The sequence below is a fragment of the Ornithodoros turicata genome, chromosome 10, assembly GCF_037126465.1.
Source record: "Ornithodoros turicata isolate Travis chromosome 10, ASM3712646v1, whole genome shotgun sequence".
NCBI classification, from domain to species: Eukaryota; Metazoa; Arthropoda; class Arachnida; order Ixodida; family Argasidae; genus Ornithodoros; species Ornithodoros turicata.
Genome location: NC_088210.1, coordinates 26,130,944 through 26,146,928, shown reverse-complemented (window position 1 = coordinate 26,146,928; position 15,985 = coordinate 26,130,944). Strand labels below are relative to the sequence as shown.

Sequence of the window (15,985 nt, the reverse complement as noted above, 5' to 3'; positions counted from 1 at the left end):
TTCTGCAGTTGGAATGGAAGTGGAAGAACGACCACCGAAATGTGGCCTCAGCAAACACCAGGAGGTAAGTCTTTCCTTCTTTTCCATGTTGAGTGGAATAATATAAATGCTTCTGTTGACCTGAAACTAACCACACATGCACAGTAAAAGGTGCTCTTTATTCAGCAGATGGAATGTGAGAGGAAAAACGACCTCCGAAATGTGGCCTCAGCAAACACAGAGGTAAGTCTTTCCTTCGTTTCAATGTTTAGTGGAATAACAAAAAAAAATTCTGTTGACCTGAAACTAAGCATACATGCACAGTAAAAGGTGCTCTTTATTCAGCAGATGGAATGGGAGAGGAAGAAGACCACAGAAATGTGGCCTCAGCAAACACCAAGAAGTGAGTCTTTCCTTCTTTTCCATGTTGAGTGGAATAATATAAATGCTTCTCTTGACCTGAAACTAAGCATACATGGACAGCAGAAGGTGCTCTTTATTCTGCAGATGGAATGGAAGAGGAAGAACGACCACCGAAATGTGGCCTCAGCAAGCACCAAGCGGTAAGTCTTTCCTTCTTTCCCATGTTCAGTGGAATAATAAAAATGCTTCTGTTGACCTGAAACTAACCACACATTAACAGTAAAAGGTGCTCTTTATTCTGCAGTTGGAATGGAAGAGGAAGAACGACCACCGAAATGTGGCCTCAGCAAACACCAGGAGGTAAGTCTTTCCTTCTTTTTCATGTTCAGTGGAATAATATAAATGCTTCTGTTGACCTGAAACTAAGCATACGTGGACAGTAGAAGGTGCTCTTTATTCAGCAGATGGAATGGGAGAGGAAGAAGACCACAGAAATGTGGCCTCAGCAAACACCAAGAAGTGAGTCTTTCCTTCTTTTCCATGTTCAGTGGGATAATAAAAATGCTTCTGTTGACCTGAAACTAACCACACATGCACAGTAAAAGGTGCTCCTTATTCAGCTGATGGAATGTGAGAGGAAGAACGACCACCGAAATGTGGCCTCAGCAAACACCATGAGGTAAGTCTTTCCTTCTTTTCCATGTTCAGTGGAATAATAAAAATGCTTCTGTTGACCTGAAACTAAGTACACATAGCAGTAAAAGGTGCTCTTTATCCAGCAGATGGAATGGAAGAGGAAGAACGACCACCGAAATGTGGCCTCAGCAAACACCATGAGGTAAGTCTTTCCTTCTTTTCCATGTTCAGTGGAATAATAAAAATGCTTCTGTTGACCTGAAACTCACTACACATGCACAGCAAAAGGTGCTCTTTATTCAGCAGATGGAATGTGAGAGGAAGAACGACCACCGAAATGTGGCCTCGGCAAACACCAAGAGGTAAGTCTTTCCTTTTTTTCCATGTTCAGTGGAATAATAACAATGCTTCTGTTGACCTGAAACTAAGTACACATGGCAGTAAAAGGTGCTCTTTATCCAGCAGATGGAATGGAAGAGGAAGATCGACCACCGAAATGTGGCCTCAGCAAACACCATGAGGTATGTCTTTCCTTCTTTTCCATGTTGAGTGGAATAATATAAATGCTTCTGTTGACCTGAAACTAAGCATACATGCACATTAAAAGGTGCTCTTTATTCTGCAGTTGGAATGGAAGAGGAAGAACCACCACCGAAATGTGACCTCAGCAAACACCAGGAGGTAAGTCTTGCCTTCTTTTCCATGTTGAGTGGAATAATATAAATGCTTCTGTTGACCTGAAACTAAGCATACATGGACAGCAGAAGGTGCTCTTTATTCTGCAGATGGAATGGAAGAGGAAGAACGACCACCGAAATGTGGCCTCAGCAAGCACCAAGAGGTAAGTCTTTCCTTCTTTCCCATGTTCAGTGGAATAATAAAAATGCTTCTGTTGACCTGAAACTAACCACACATTAACAGTAAAAGGGGCTCTTTATTCTGCAGTTGGAATGGAAGAGGAAGAACGACCACCGAAATGTGGCCTCAGCAAACACCAGGAGGTAAGTCTTTCCGTCTTTTCCATGTTCAGTGGAATAATATAAATGCTTCTGTTGACCTGAAACTAAGCATACATGGACAGTAGAAGGTGCTCTTAATTCTGCAGATGGAATGGAAGAGGAAGAACGACCACCGAAATGTGGCCTCAGCAAACACCAGGAGGTAAGTCTTTCCTTCTTTTCCATGTTGAGTGGAATAATATAAATGCTTCTGTTGACCTGAAACTAACCACACATGCACAGTAAAAGGTGCTCTTTATTCAGCAGATGGAATGTGAGAGGAAAAACGACCTCCGAAATGTGGCCTCAGCAAACACAGAGGTAAGTCTTTCCTTCGTTTCAATGTTTAGTGGAATAACAAAAAAAATTCTGTTGACCTGAAACTAAGCATACATGCACAGTAAAAGGTGCTCTTTATTCAGCAGATGGAATGGGAGAGGAAGAAGACCACAGAAATGTGGCCTCAGCAAACACCAAGAAGTGAGTCTTTCCTTCTTTTCCATGTTGAGTGGAATAATATAAATGCTTCTGTTGACCTGAAACTAAGCATACATGGACAGCAGAAGGTGCTCTTTATTCTGCAGATGGAATGGAAGAGGAAGAACGACCACCGAAATGTGGCCTCAGCAAGCACCAAGAGGTAAGTCTTTCCTTCTTTCCCATGTTCAGTGAAATAATAAAAATGCTTCTGTTGACCTGAAACTAACCACACATTAACAGTAAAAGGTGCTCTTTATTCTGCAGTTGGAATGGAAGTGGAAGAACAACCACCGAAATGTGGCCTCAGCAAACACCAGGAGGTAAGTCTTTCCTTCGTTTCAATGTTTAGTGGAATAACCAAAAAATTTCTGTTGACCTGAAACTAAGCATACATGCACAGTAAAAGGTGCTCTTTATTCAGCAGATGAAATGGGAGAGGAAGAAGACCACAGAAATGTGGCCTCAGCAAACACCAAGAAGTGAGTCTTTCCTTCTTTTCCATGTTCAGTGGGATAATTAAAATGCTTCTGTTCACCTGAAACTAACCACACATGCACAGTAAAAGGTGCTCCTTATTCAGCTGATGGAATGTGAGAGGAAGAACGACCACCGAAATGTGGCCTCAGCAAACACCATGAGGTAAGTCTTTCCTTCTTTTCCATGCTCAGTGGAATAATAAAAATGCTTCTGTTGACCTGAAACTAAGTACACATGGCAGTAAAAGGTGTTCTTTATTCAGCAGACTGAATGGGAGAGGAAGGACGACCACCGAAATGTGGCCTGAGCAATCACAAAGAGGTAAGTCTTTCCTTCTTTTCAATGTTCAGTGTAATAGTAAAAATCCTCCTCCTCCTCGAAGCTCGAAGCCTCCTCGAACACCAGGAGGTTAGACTTACTTTCTTTTTCGTGTTCAGTGGAACAATAAACATGCTACTAAGCTTAAAACTAAGCACAGATGCAGGCTCTCTTTAGCCTTTCACACAGGTTAAAGGCTCTCTTTATTCTCGAGGAAGGAAGGGAGTTGCCTCAGGACAGAAGCCGCCGATATTTCGAGAGTGTTCTTCTTCTGGGAGACTGTTCCTCTTCTTTATTCTCGAGTTAGTCTTGCCTTCTTATCCATGTTCAGTGAAATAATGATGTTTCTATTTACCTCAAACTAAGCACACATGCTGAGCAAACGCTGGTCTTTTTTCTGTAGGTGGAATGGGCGAGGAAGAAAGAACGCCGAAATTGTCCACAGCAAACACCAGGAGGTTAGTCTTATACTTCCTTTCCATGTTCAGTGAAATAGTACAAATGCTCCTATTGAGCTGAAGCACAGCACACATCACGTACTTAGTAAAATGTGCTCTTTATTGTGGTGTTTAATCTTACCTTCCTTTTCATGTTCAGTGAAATAATAAAAATGATGCTATTGAGCACACATAATCGGCTCTTTATTCTGCAGGTAGAATGGGACAAGAAGAACGACCGCCGAAAAGTTTGTATACACGGTGGGTCTTCCAAATTTGGCTGCGGAAGACTCCAAAACCTAATGTCAAGCGTCAATTCGGTTGTAATTGATATTCAGTGGCATTTATGTGATTAAACTTCGTCTCACTTTGATTCAATGTTCAATAACTTGATCGAGGTCATATAGAGTCCTGAGGGAAAAGTGCAGAGTACACGACTGGTAAACGACGAAAGGTGAGAGTCTAACCTAGCTTAGAGTCTAATATTAAGCAGTGCTAGTTGTAGAATCTGAAACTAGACTTTCCAAACACCTGGACCCCCGTAAGATTGCGTAACATCTACTCATACGAAACTGCAGCGCCTCACGAAAATGCTGCACAAATTCCTACAAAGCAATTTCAGAAAAATGGACTCTTCCAGCAGGAGGTACACCCATTGGGCGAGTCCATTAGTGGACTCGTCCGGGGAGGGAAAGGACTCCCCTTCGACGAGTCCATTAATGAACTCGCCCGAGGGGTGTCCTTTCCCTCCCCGGACGAGTCCATTCCCTAGAAGTCACCTTGATTGACCTTGAACGACCTCTATTTGACCGCTATTTGACCTCTAGAACGGCCTTGAAAACTTTGCAAATTTTGTCGAAAATGGCCAAAAATTAATTTTGCTGTTTGACCTTGATTGACCTTGTTTGACCTTGTTTAACCTTGTTTGACCTCTAACGTGGCCTTGAATTAGTTCCGGACGTTCCCGCTAGGGGCGCTATCTGTTTTGCATAAAAAATGCCCGATTTGAGCGAAAGGAGTGCTAGTTGTGCCTATTCTACTGAGCCTATCAATGAACTCGGCCATGGGAGGGGAGTCCTTTACCTCCCTTCAGGACGAGTCTATTTCCCTCGATAGATTTTGACCAGAGTTTCACTACAGGGGAAATCTAGAACGTCATATCGGGGGGGGGGAGATGGCGCTGTCCTTCTCACCCTACTCGTTTTGTTTACGGGGCGCACTTTTCAAGAACATTTTTTTTGCGCCTTCTTGGCAACAGCCACTCACCTTTCCAGCATTCTTAATTATGCAAGTTTTCTTCACTCTCACGGCGTTATTTTTTTATTTTTTGAACTAAACAGAATAACATGGATGGATCATGGGACTTGGTACCAATTCATATTAGAGACCGGGACGGACAAATTTGAATGAAAAGAGAGTTGAAGTTCCGGACGCCTGTTTCCGAATATACGTCTTCCTGCGCCATTCCACCTGCAAAATACAGACCACGTTGGTTTTTTGGTGTTTTGTGAGCCCGGATTTCCAGAGTCATTCATCAGTGCTGAAATGTGATACAAATTGCGAAGCACAAGCAGCCAGGGACCGGACGACAGACAAGCAACACAACTGCGAAGTGTCAACCCACTGATTTATTCACGGACTCCTACCCATACACAGACACGCGGCTGGACAATTGAGGCTTTAACCAACAGAATCAAAGGGGAACAAAAAGCGACAAGCAAAAGCGTGAAAGCATAACTCCCTCGAACTCTTTTATTGCACAGACCTGTAGTTCCACCCCGTGCACCCATAAGGTACTTCTCTCCGTTCACTTCCACTTGCAAATTGAAGAGCTTAGAAAGGGATAAAGACCGAGCTGTTTGGTGGTACATTCAGTTGTCGCCATAGTCACCAGTATACAATTGTCAGTCAGTGCTTCGTGTGTGTGTCGTCCTTTCGTGTCCCCTGCAGTGGGGCTTTATCGCTTTTCAAATTCAAAAGCACCTTCTACTGAGAACATGTGCATAATTGAAGCTAATTCTGAACATTAGTATTTTTTGCTGATAATAAAAAAAGGTATGACTAACCCACTAAGGTTTTCGACGGCCAAATTTCCATGGTTCTTCTACCTCTGCAACTCCGCCTGCAAAATAAAGAGGACCCTCTTCTGAGCACTTTTATTTTCTGCTGAAAATGAAGAAAAAAGGTAAGACCCTTGCGGTTCTTGAAGGGCAAATTTTCGTGATTCTTCTACCTCTGCAACTTCATCTGGAAAATAAAGAGCACCTTTTACTGGGTTATGCGTATAATTCCAGCTCATTGTGAGCACTTATATTTCTTGCTGTAAATGAAAAAAGGTAAGACTAACGCCTTGGGGGTTTTGAAGGCTAAATTTCCTAGGTTCTTCTACCCTTGCATCTCCACCAGCAAAACATAGAGCACCTTCTCGTGAGATATGTGCATAAATACAGCTTATTCTTCTACCCAGCACCTAACAGCACCTTCTACCCAGTTGCATGAAAGTTCATTCTGAGCACTTTTAGTTTTTGCTGAAAATGAAAAAAAACAGGTAAGGCTGACCTCTTGCTGATTTATGAGGCCAAATTTCAAGGGTGGTTCTTTCCCTGCAATTCCACCTGCGAAATAAAGAGCACATTCTACTGAGTTGAAGGAAAGTTCCTTCTGAGCACTTTTATTTTTTGCTGAGAATGGAAAAAACAGGTAAGACTGACCTCTTGCTGGTTTATGAGGCCAAATTTCAAGGGTTCTTCTTCCCCTGGAATTCCACCTGCAAAATAAAGAGCACCTTCTATTCAGTTGAAGGAAAGTTCATTCTGAGCACTCGTATTTTTTGCTGAAAATGGGAAAGAAAGGTAATACGGACGTCTTTTTGTTTTCTGAGGCCAAATTTCAAGGGTTCTTCTCCTACAATTCTACCTGCAAAATAAAGAGCATCTTCTACTGAGTTGAAGGGAAGTTCATTTTGAGCACTTTTATTTTTTGCTGAAAATGAAAAAAAAAAAAACAGGTAAGACTGAGCTCTTGCTGTTTTCTGACGCCAAATTCCAAGGGTTATTCTTCCCCAGCAATTCCACCTGCAAAATCAAGAGCACCTTCTACTCAGTTGAAGGAAAGTTCATTCAGAGCATTTTTAGTTTTTGCTGAAAATGAAAAAAAACAGGTAAGATTAAGCTATTTTTGTTTTATGAGGCCAAATTTCAAGGGTTCTTCCCCTGCAATTCCACCTGCAAAATAAATAGCACCTTCTACAGAGCTGAAGGAAAGTTCATTCTGAGCACTTTTATTTTTTGCTGAGAATTGAAAAAACAGGTAAGACTAACCTATCGTTGTTTAGAAGAACCCTTGTAATACCCTCGTAGAAGAACCCTTGAAATTTGGCCTCATAGGCCAAATTTCAAGGGTTCTTCTTCCCCTGCAATTCCACGTCCAAAATAAAGAGCACCTTCTACTCAGTCGAAGGAACGGTCATTCTGAGCACTTTTACTTTTTTCTGAAAATGAAAAAAAAAAGCAGGTAAGACTAACCTACTGTTGTTTTAGGAGGCCAAATTTCAAGGGTTCTTCTCCTGCAATTCCACCTGCAAAATAAAGAGCACCTTCTACTGAGTTGAACGAAAGTTTAGTCTGAGCACTTTTACTTTATTTCTGAAAATGGAAAAAAACATCGTAAGACTAACCTATTGTTTTATGCGGCCAAATTTCAAGGGTTCTTCTTCCCTTGCAATTCCACTTCCAAAATAAAGAGCACCTTCTATTCAGCCGAAGGAAAGCTCATTCTTAGCACTTTTACTTTTTTCTGAAAATAGAAAAAACAAGTAAAACTAACCTATTGTTGTTTTATGAGGCAAAATTTCAAGGGTTCTTCCCCTGCAATGCCACCTGCAAAATAAAGAGCACCTTCTACTGAGCTGAAGGAAAGTTCATCCTGAGCACTTTTATTTTTTGCTGAGAATGGAAAAAACAGGTAAGACTACCTTCTTGCTGATTGCTGAGGCCAAATTTCAAGGGTTCTTCTTCCCCTGCAATTCCACCTCCAAAATAAAGAGCACCTTCTACTAAGTTGAAGTAAAGTTCATTCTGAGCACTTTCTTTTTTCTGAAAATGGGAAAAACAGGTAAGACTAACCTATTGTTCTTTTATGAGACCAAATTTCAATGGTTCTTCTCCTGCAATTCCACCTGCAAAATAAAGAGTACCTTCTACTTAGTTGAAGGAAAGTTCATTCTGAGCACTTACACTTTTTGATGAAAATTGAAAAAACAGGTAAGACTAACCTATTGTTGTTTTCTGAGGCCAAATTTTAAGGGTTCTTCTCCTGCAATTCTACCTGCAAAATAAAGAGCACCTTCTACTGAGCTGAAGGAAAGTTCTTTCTGAGCACTTTTATTTTTTGCTGAGAATGGAAAAAACAGGTAAGACTACCCTCTTGCTGATTTCTTAGGCCAAATTTCAAGGGTTCTTCTTCCCGTGCAATTCCACCTCCAAAATTAAGAACACCTTCTCCTGAGTTGAAGGAAAGTTCATTCTGAACACTTTTACTTGTTGCTGAAAATGGAAAAAACAGGTAAGACTAACCTATTGTTGTTTTATGAGGCCAAGTTTCAAGGGTTCTTCTTCCCCTGCAATTCCAAATCTAAAATAAAGAGCACCTTCTACTGAGTTGAAAGAAAGGTCAATCTGAGCACTTTTACTTTTTTGCTGAAAATGGAAAAAAACAGGTAAGACTAACCTATTGTTGTTTTATGAGGCCAAATTTCAAGGGTTCTTCGCGTGCAATTCCATCTGCAAAATAAAGAGCACCTTCTACTCAGCTGAAGGAAAGTTCATTCTGAGTACTTTTATTTCTTCCTGAAATTGGAAATAACAGGTAAGACTAACCTCTTGCTGTTTTCTGAGGCCAAACTTCAAGGGTTCTTCTTCCCCTGCAATTCCACCTGCAAAGTAAAGAGCACCTTCTACTGAGTATATGTGCATGATTGTAGCTCAGTCTAAGCACTTTTATTTCTTTTTGAAAATGTTGATAAACAATTTGTTTATGTCGATGAAATAAGTAATAATTGGGAGTAGATATACACCCAATGTAGATGAAAAATGACGAGCGTAGGCATTACTAACTTCTTCTGAAGCAGTCACAATGTTTCCTTAAATAAAGTACAGTGCCCTTAACTACAAGCACAAGATTCAGCATGAGCATAATACAATCTCCCCGATTCCCACCCTCCCCGTTTTTTCTTTAAGGAATAGCAATCCAGCATACTGCATGGCTGACCTTCCCCTTTTATTTTTTATTTTTATTTTTTCTGACAATAAATCCCCCCCCCACCCACCCACGATTCGGATCGTGCATCGCTGAATTTTGTACACTATTATCATCATCATCATCCAGATAAAGTAGTAGTCGTGGCACACCAATATTCTGATTTTGTCGTCGTATATATCTGACGATAACGAAGTTTCGTTCACAAACCATGGGAGATGCAATGCTAGTAAGGTGCAGAGTAATATCGATGTTCCTGAATAAAAGCTAGAATGAAAAGGGCGTATTGTATTTTGAAGAAAAAATATTCCCGGAAACACTCTATTGTATTGTATTGTAGTGTTCATGTTCATTTGTCTACAGAAGAGTCAACATCAGCTGCTCCGCTTATGACTTACAGTCTAGGTTAATCAAACAATTGTGTAGGGTGTGTGTGTGTGGGGGGGGGGGTATACGTTTATTGTATAAGGCAAGTAATCACCCTTTGCGTAAATGTGTAAATGACCTTCGCATGTAGCACTCCCTGGTCTATATGGTGTTCATCTTTATCGTGTTTAGTATCATTTGTTATTTTAAAAAAGCTAGTTGAGCAGCTTAGATGTCGTTTTTGCAGGTGAGTTGTAGGGCCATGCAGACGTCCTATCGAAGAGAATATATGTAACTGCAGGGTGGCTAATTACCTCGCCTTTTTCACACGGAATACAGCCGCTGTTACTCTGCGCATAACCATTAACTGTCGCAGCACTTGAACGTAGATTATTTTATGGATCTTATAAAACACAGAACAGCAATCGCGTGATACCTTGATACACGTTGCAAGAGGCGACGACGTCTGACGGTGTCGGTTGCGTAGCACCAGGCGGTTAAGATATCTCACACTGCGTATACAATCCATCAGGCGCTCGAAGCAAGAAACACCGGACCACAATTCGTCATTTGCACCTGTTAGACGATGAACTTCATTAGTTAACGAGTCCACTTTTGACCATCGTGCTCCCGGAAGCGATAATACTTCAGGCGTGGTTGACTTTTCATCCATGTTGATGGGCGTTCCCCGCTTGTTCCCCAGCTTCGGCGTAAGCCTACTACGCCTCCTTACACATGCTGTACATTTGTAGATCAAGGTGCCAGATTTCATGAAAACATTGTATTATTCTTGTCCGACACTGATACATTCGGAACACTCACGACGCGCAGAACACATGAGGTACTGCTGTCTTTCATGGATAGGTTCGGAGCAGGTCGCACGGCAGTCTCTCGGAGGCACCATCTTGAAAAAAAAAAAAAAAATGTAAACGCAATGTTATTAAGGCTGCGTTCCAAAACGAACTCCAGAGTAGAGTAGTGTCACGTGAGAGAGTTGTACCACGTGACCATGGTAGTAACCCCGGGGTAGGTTGTGGAACTGGCGCGAGTACGATTGTGAACATGGCGACAGCAGACGACAGTGACATTTGGTCACCGGGGCTGCGTTCCAGAACTCGTACGGGTCGACCCGAGAGTAGGGAGTAGCTACTCTCCGCGTTCCAAAACCTTCTCGTTGACGTCACGACCCCCGTTCCAAAAGCGGGTAGCCTACTCGAGGTCGACTCGCTCTACTCCCTATCTACTCTCGAGTAGGCTACCCGCTTTTTGGAACGGGGATCGTGACGTCATCGAATAGGTTTTGGAACGCGGACAGTAGCTACTCCCTACTCTGGGGTCGACCTGGGTGAGTTTTGGAACGCAGCCTCAGATGCATCGTAGGGGACGCAGGAAAGTTTCAGAGCGGATATTGCGACCTGATGTTTTCTGGAGAGCAAGATGCACGGAACCATACATACAACACACATCAGATCGTTGCATGTGAAGGTCGAAACCTGTTTCTGTGCGTTTTAGAGCTAGCTGCGGACGAGAACAGTGTTACCCCTTCTCGGAACGTGCGGTAAATACCCCTAATTCGTGGCATGAATGCTTTACGAACCCACGCAGAGGACCCCATACCGATAAGTCAACAACGTCACACTAAAGCGACGCAGCTGCCAGCGGTTCTGATGTCCCCGGGGCACAAATGTCACTGTCGTCTGCTGTCGCCATGTCGGGAATCGTAGTCGCTACCGTTCCACAACCTACTCGAAGTTGTGGTTTTTCTTCTTCCTCTAAATCAACTTTTCAATCATTCACTGCCCAATGGCAGCGTGAAACGGGAGCCGCACTCAGCAAGATGATCTCACCTTCCAACCAGGAAGACGGAACATGTTAAGTCGGCCAATCACGTGCGATAGGTCGTGACGTTGCCCGCCTTTCACTGACGTAAATTTTACTTGGTAGTTGAAAGGCGTGCTCGTTTGGATCGTTGCGTCTGTTCGTCCCTCCCTAAAGAGCGCGCGCGCTGATTACGACATATTCAAGCAACACCAATTGCGCAAATATCCAGATTACTTTGTCAAGTGCGCTTTGCAAGCGGTGACAAGAGCTAGCGTAAACAAAATAATGAAATAAAATAAGTCGCAAAAAGGAAAAACTGTTTGCCACGAGGGGGCGCACTGGAACAAGAAGTCTGAAAGCAAAGCTCCGGCAGTCCCGGTGCGAGGCGGCTACAATTTCTGCGCTGTGGTAGGGTATGGCGTCAAAAATTTCATCTAAACTGCGCAAGTGTCGCTGCATCGGACGCCGAGCTTTTCTTTCGACACAGAAAGGGTACGTTATTGGAAATGTGAAAATGCTGCAAAGTGTGTGCAAATGCGCGTGGCGTGTCCGGCGAAACGAGTGATCACCGTCTCCGGAAGCAAGGCGTTCTCAAGATACATCCTAATCTAGAAACAGGCAAGAAGCTGATAACGTTCGTTGCATACATCTGCAGAAGGTTGACGTACTTAGAGCCGGACAGAAAGAGCTGCAAAATCAGAACGAGTGGTTGCACGAAGCAATGGCTGAAGTATACGAGAAAGGCTTAGGCACGGAAAGAGTGAAGATCTGAATCGCATTCTTGAGCTCCTTGCAGTTGATGATAAGACTTCCGCAAATTGAATTATTGAGCATTGTGCAGGTAAACCAAATGAAAGTGGGGCTGTTATTGGATGTACTCGGAAGAAGAAAAAAATGCTCCCATGTTGCGGCTAGGCCTCGTGTGGCGCAAGTGCATTTGATGAGGCAGCATATGCAGCTGTTGTTCCGTTGGTTACATTTCAATAAACGCACACGAACAACAAACGAACAACACACGGTCAACAAACGAAGACCGTTGACAACGGGAAAAACAGTAAGATTAACATTGCCTCAAAAACCTCTAGGAAGGCTCTTTATGTATGAATGTCTATCTGTCTGTCTGTGTCTGCGTTTCATCCCTCGAGAGTAGTGCGCTGAACATGAAGAATGTTTTAACGCTTGTGTCGGAAGATGGAAATTGTAAAGTGGAGCTGTATTCAAACTTTCCATGTGGAACATGACTCGAAAAACTTTGATGTGGCTCAAGAACGAGGGGGCATGGTCAGACGGTTGCAACATTAAGCTATTCCTTGTCGGACTCGACTTGTCCAGGGCTTTTAGTGGACGTCCGCGTTCCTTCTTGTCGCTCTTCGTTTGCGAGGTGAAATTGGATAGATACAAAGAGCTTCGAGATTTGGTCTTGGAAAAGACCAAGAGGCAAGCTCTACCTGTTTTTCATTATTAACAAAATCACAAAAGTGTTCAGAATGAAATACACATGGAGTAATGGAATACACATACTCAGTAGAGGGTGCTCTTTATTTTCCAGGTGAAACTGGACAGAAAGAAAATCTTCGAGGTTTGAAGCCACCACCAGAGTCTAGCTAGAACTCGAAGAGGCAAGCTTTACCTGTTTTCCATGATTAGTCAAAACACAAAAGCGCTCAGATGGAGCTGTAATGAAGCATACATGCTCAGTAGGAGGGGGTCTATTCTTGAAGCTGAAATTGGAGACAGAGTAAAGCCTTGTACATTTGGCTTCAGAAAACACGAAGAGGCAAGCCTTTCCTTCTTTTTTTTTCATTATTAGCCAAAACACAAAAATGCAGAGATAGAGCTCTGACAAAACATACATGCTCAGTGGGAGGGGATCTCTTTTTGAAGGTGAAATTGGCGAAATTGGCGGCCTTTGACATTCGGCTTCAGAAAACACAAGGAGGCATGCCTTACCTTTTTTCCATTATTAGCCCAAACACAAAAGTGCTCAGGTGGAGCTGTAATGAAGCATACGTGCTCAGTAGAAGGTGCCCTTTATTTTGTAGGTGATTCTTCGAAATTTCACACCAGAAAACATCAAGACAGCTTTACTTTTTTCCACTATTAGTCAAAGCACAAAAGTTTTATGATGGAGAGTAATGAAGCGCACATACTTTGAAGGTGAAATTGGAGGCAAAGAAAAACCTTCGAGATTTGACGTCAGAAAACACCAAACCTAAGCTTAACTTGTTTCCATTAATAACAAAAGTGCTAAAATGGAAAGTAATGAGGCACACCTGCTCACTTAGAATGTGCTCTTTATTTTCCACGTGAAATTAAACAGAAAGAAAACCTTCGAGATTTGGAACCAGAGGCCAGCTGGAACATCAAGAGGCAAGCTTTACCTTCTTCCATTGTTTGTTAATGCACAAAAGTGCTGAGATTGAGCTCTAAGGAAGTCCACATGCTCAGTAGACACTGATCTTTATTTTCCATGTACAATTGGCGACAAAGGAAAACCTTCGAGATTTGACCTCAGAAAACACCGAAAGGTGTGCTTTACTTCTTGCCATTATTAACAAAAAGTGCTCAAATGGATAGTAATGACGCACACATGCTCACCAGAATGTGCTGTTTATTTCCCACGTGAAATTGGACGGAAAGAAAACCCTTCGAACTTCAGATCACAAAACACAAAGAGACAAGCTGTAATTCTTTTTTTATTTTATTTTTTTCATTATTAGCCAAAGCACGACAGTGCTCAGATGGAGAGTAATGGAGTGCACATGCTCACTAGCTCAGAAGCGCATGCTGAGTGTTGGTGCTCAGATGCTCTTTATTTTCCAACTGGAGACAAAGAAACACTTCCAGATTTGGCCTCAGAAAACACCAAGAGGCAAGCATTCCCTTTTCTTCCATTATTAGCAAAAACACGAAAGTGCTCTTTGCCACAGATGACTTGTACTGTACTCAAAACGGCTTGTCTCCTTGTTCTTCCCGTTTCTTTTGTCTCGGACTCTACGTTTAGATGTTCCTAAAGAGCTGAAACACAGCACACATCACATAGTAAAATGCGCTCATTGTTCTGGAGGTAGTCTTATACATCTTTTCCATGTTCAGTGGAATAATCAAAATTACCTATTCAGCTGAAACAAACCACATATGCTCAGTAAAAGGTGCTCATTACTTTAGCCTATTGACTCAAGCCTATTGAATTTGTCTTACCTTCTTTTTCATGTTCAGTGAAACAATAAAAATGTTACTATTGACTGAAACTACCCACACATACTCAGTAAAAGGTGCCCCTTAGTCTGCAGGTGAAATGGGAGAAGAAGAAGGAACGCCGAAAATGGCCTCAGCGAACACCAAGAAGTTACTCTTATTCTTCTTTTCCATATTCAGTGGAATAATAAGAATGCTGACTCTAAGCTGAAACAAAGCACAGTCGCTTATTTAAAAGCGCTCTTGATTCTGGTGTTAGTCTTTCGTTATTTTCCCTGTTCAGTGAAATAATAAAAATGCCTCCATTGAACTCAAATTAAGCCCACATGCTGAGGAAGTAGTCGTTTCTTTCTCTGCAGGTGGAATGAGTGAGGAAGAATGAACGCCGAAATTGGCCTCGGCAAACGCCAGGAGGTTCGTCTTATTCTTCTTTTCCATCTTCAGTGAAATAGCACAAATGCTCCTAATGAGCTGAAAGACAGCACACAGGAAGTACTCAGTCCGATGTGCTCTTTACTCTGGAGTTAGCCTTATATACTTTTCCATGTTCAGTGAAATAATAATGATTCTATTGACCTGAAATTAAGCCCCCATACTCAATGAAACATGATCTTTATTCTGCAGATCGAATTGGTAAGGAAGAACGACCACTGAAATGTGGCCCTGGCCAACACCAAGAAGTTAGTCTTTACTTCTTTTCCATGTTCAGTAGAATAATAAAAATGCTTCTGTTGGCCTGACACTAAGTACACATGTACAGTAAAATGTGCTCTTTATTAAGCAGATGGAATGGTAGAGGAAGAACGACCACCGAAATGTGGCATCAGCAAACACAAAGAGGTAACTCTTTCCTTCTTTTCCATGTTGAGTGGAATAATATAAGTGCTTCTGTTGACCTGGAACTAAGCATACATGCACATTAAAACGTGCTCTTTATTCTGCAGTTGGAATGGAAGAGGAAGAACGACCACCGAAATGTGGCCTCAGCAAACACCAAGAGGTAAGTCTCCTTCTTTTCCGTGTTGAGTGGAATAATATAAATACTTCAGTTGACCTGAAACTAAGCATACATGCGGATTACAAGGTGCTTTATATTCTGCGGTTGGAATGGAAGAGGAAGAACGACCACAGAAATGTGGCCTCAGCAAGCACCAAGAGGTAAGTCTTTCCTTCTTTTCCATGTTCAGTGGAATGATAAAAATGCTTCTGTTGACCTGAAACTAAGCATACATGCACATTAAAAGGTGCTCTTTATTCTGCAGTTGGAATGGAAGAGGAAGAACAACCACCGAAATGTGGCCTCAGCAAACACCAAGGTTTTCCTTCTTTTCCATGTTGAGTGGAATAATATAAATGCTCCTGTTGACCTGAAACTAAGCATGCATAGACAGTAAAAGGTGCTCCTTATTCTGCAGATGGAATGTGAGAGGAAGAACGACCACCGAAATGTGGCCTCAGCAAGCACCAAGAGGTTAGTTTTTCCTTCTTTTCCACGTTCAGTGAAATAGTAAAAATGCTTCTGTTGTCCTGAAACTAAGCATGCATGGACAGTAAAAGGTGCTCTTTGCTCTGGAGATGGAATGGGAGAGGAAGAACGTCCACCGAAATGTGGCATCGGCAAACACCAAGAGGTTAGTCTTTCCTTCTTTTCCATGT

The 15,985-nt window shown here is 42.2% G+C and overlaps 1 protein-coding gene and 4 long non-coding RNA genes across 7 annotated transcripts; 2 read left to right on the top strand and 3 right to left on the bottom strand.

Annotated features, from left to right (window-relative positions):
* Positions 1-9: 9 nt before the first annotated feature.
* LOC135371268 (uncharacterized) lies at positions 10-4,061 on the top strand. 3 transcript variants are annotated; one of them, XM_064605360.1, is made up of 23 exons: positions 10-64; positions 151-222; positions 325-382; positions 487-542; positions 647-702; positions 804-861; positions 1,125-1,180; positions 1,261-1,340; positions 1,441-1,499; positions 1,604-1,659; positions 1,764-1,819; positions 1,924-1,979; positions 2,047-2,139; positions 2,241-2,297; positions 2,399-2,456; positions 2,524-2,616; positions 2,703-2,776; positions 2,878-2,935; positions 3,016-3,095; positions 3,196-3,254; positions 3,470-3,553; positions 3,655-3,709; positions 3,904-4,061. In XM_064605360.1, the coding sequence occupies exons 1-19, from the start codon at positions 14-16 to the stop codon at positions 3,048-3,050; spliced, it is 1,182 nt and encodes a 393-aa protein (XP_064461430.1). In that variant the 5' UTR covers positions 10-13; the 3' UTR covers positions 3,051-3,095; positions 3,196-3,254; positions 3,470-3,553; positions 3,655-3,709; positions 3,904-4,061. The 3 variants fall into 3 exon arrangements, with proteins under 3 accessions (XP_064461430.1, XP_064461432.1, XP_064461431.1); XM_064605362.1 differs by lacking the exons at positions 647-702; positions 1,125-1,180; positions 1,261-1,340; positions 1,441-1,499; positions 1,604-1,659 and having other exon boundaries at positions 1,727-1,819; XM_064605361.1 differs by lacking the exons at positions 647-702; positions 1,125-1,180; positions 1,261-1,340; positions 1,441-1,499; positions 1,604-1,659 and having other exon boundaries at positions 450-542; positions 1,727-1,819; positions 2,084-2,139.
* A 1,768-nt stretch (positions 4,062-5,829) lies between these two features.
* LOC135370392 (uncharacterized) lies at positions 5,830-6,092 on the bottom strand. The gene is made up of 2 exons (XR_010415325.1): positions 6,036-6,092; positions 5,830-5,935 (listed from the first exon to the last, which is right to left on the bottom strand). It is a non-coding gene; the product is annotated as an uncharacterized LOC135370392 (long non-coding RNA).
* A 1,718-nt stretch (positions 6,093-7,810) lies between these two features.
* Positions 7,811-8,139, bottom strand: LOC135370320 (uncharacterized). Its single transcript, XR_010415294.1, has 3 exons — positions 8,110-8,139; positions 7,962-8,014; positions 7,811-7,865 (listed from the first exon to the last, which is right to left on the bottom strand). It is a non-coding gene; the product is annotated as an uncharacterized LOC135370320 (long non-coding RNA).
* A 285-nt stretch (positions 8,140-8,424) lies between these two features.
* Positions 8,425-10,219, bottom strand: LOC135370375 (uncharacterized). The gene is made up of 3 exons (XR_010415316.1): positions 9,747-10,219; positions 8,566-8,621; positions 8,425-8,469 (listed from the first exon to the last, which is right to left on the bottom strand). It is a non-coding gene; the product is annotated as an uncharacterized LOC135370375 (long non-coding RNA).
* A 5,415-nt stretch (positions 10,220-15,634) lies between these two features.
* On the top strand, positions 15,635-15,947 carry LOC135370393 (uncharacterized). The gene is made up of 3 exons (XR_010415326.1): positions 15,635-15,663; positions 15,745-15,800; positions 15,868-15,947. It is a non-coding gene; the product is annotated as an uncharacterized LOC135370393 (long non-coding RNA).
* Positions 15,948-15,985: the final 38 nt, after the last annotated feature.

What these genes read in the sequence shown, in the direction of transcription:
- LOC135371268 (XM_064605360.1), top strand. Translation starts at nt 14, where the DNA reads ATGGAAGTGGAAGAACGACCACCGAAATGTGGCCTCAGCAAACACCAG. An exon ending in GCCTCAGCAAACACCATGAG is followed by an intron (nt 1,500 to 1,603) that starts GTATGTCTTTCC and finishes TTTATTCTGCAG; the next exon opens with TTGGAATGGAAGAGGAAGAA. An exon ending in GCCTCAGCAAGCACCAAGAG is followed by an intron (nt 2,617 to 2,702) that starts GTAAGTCTTTCC and finishes TAACAGTAAAAG; the next exon opens with GTGCTCTTTATTCTGCAGTT.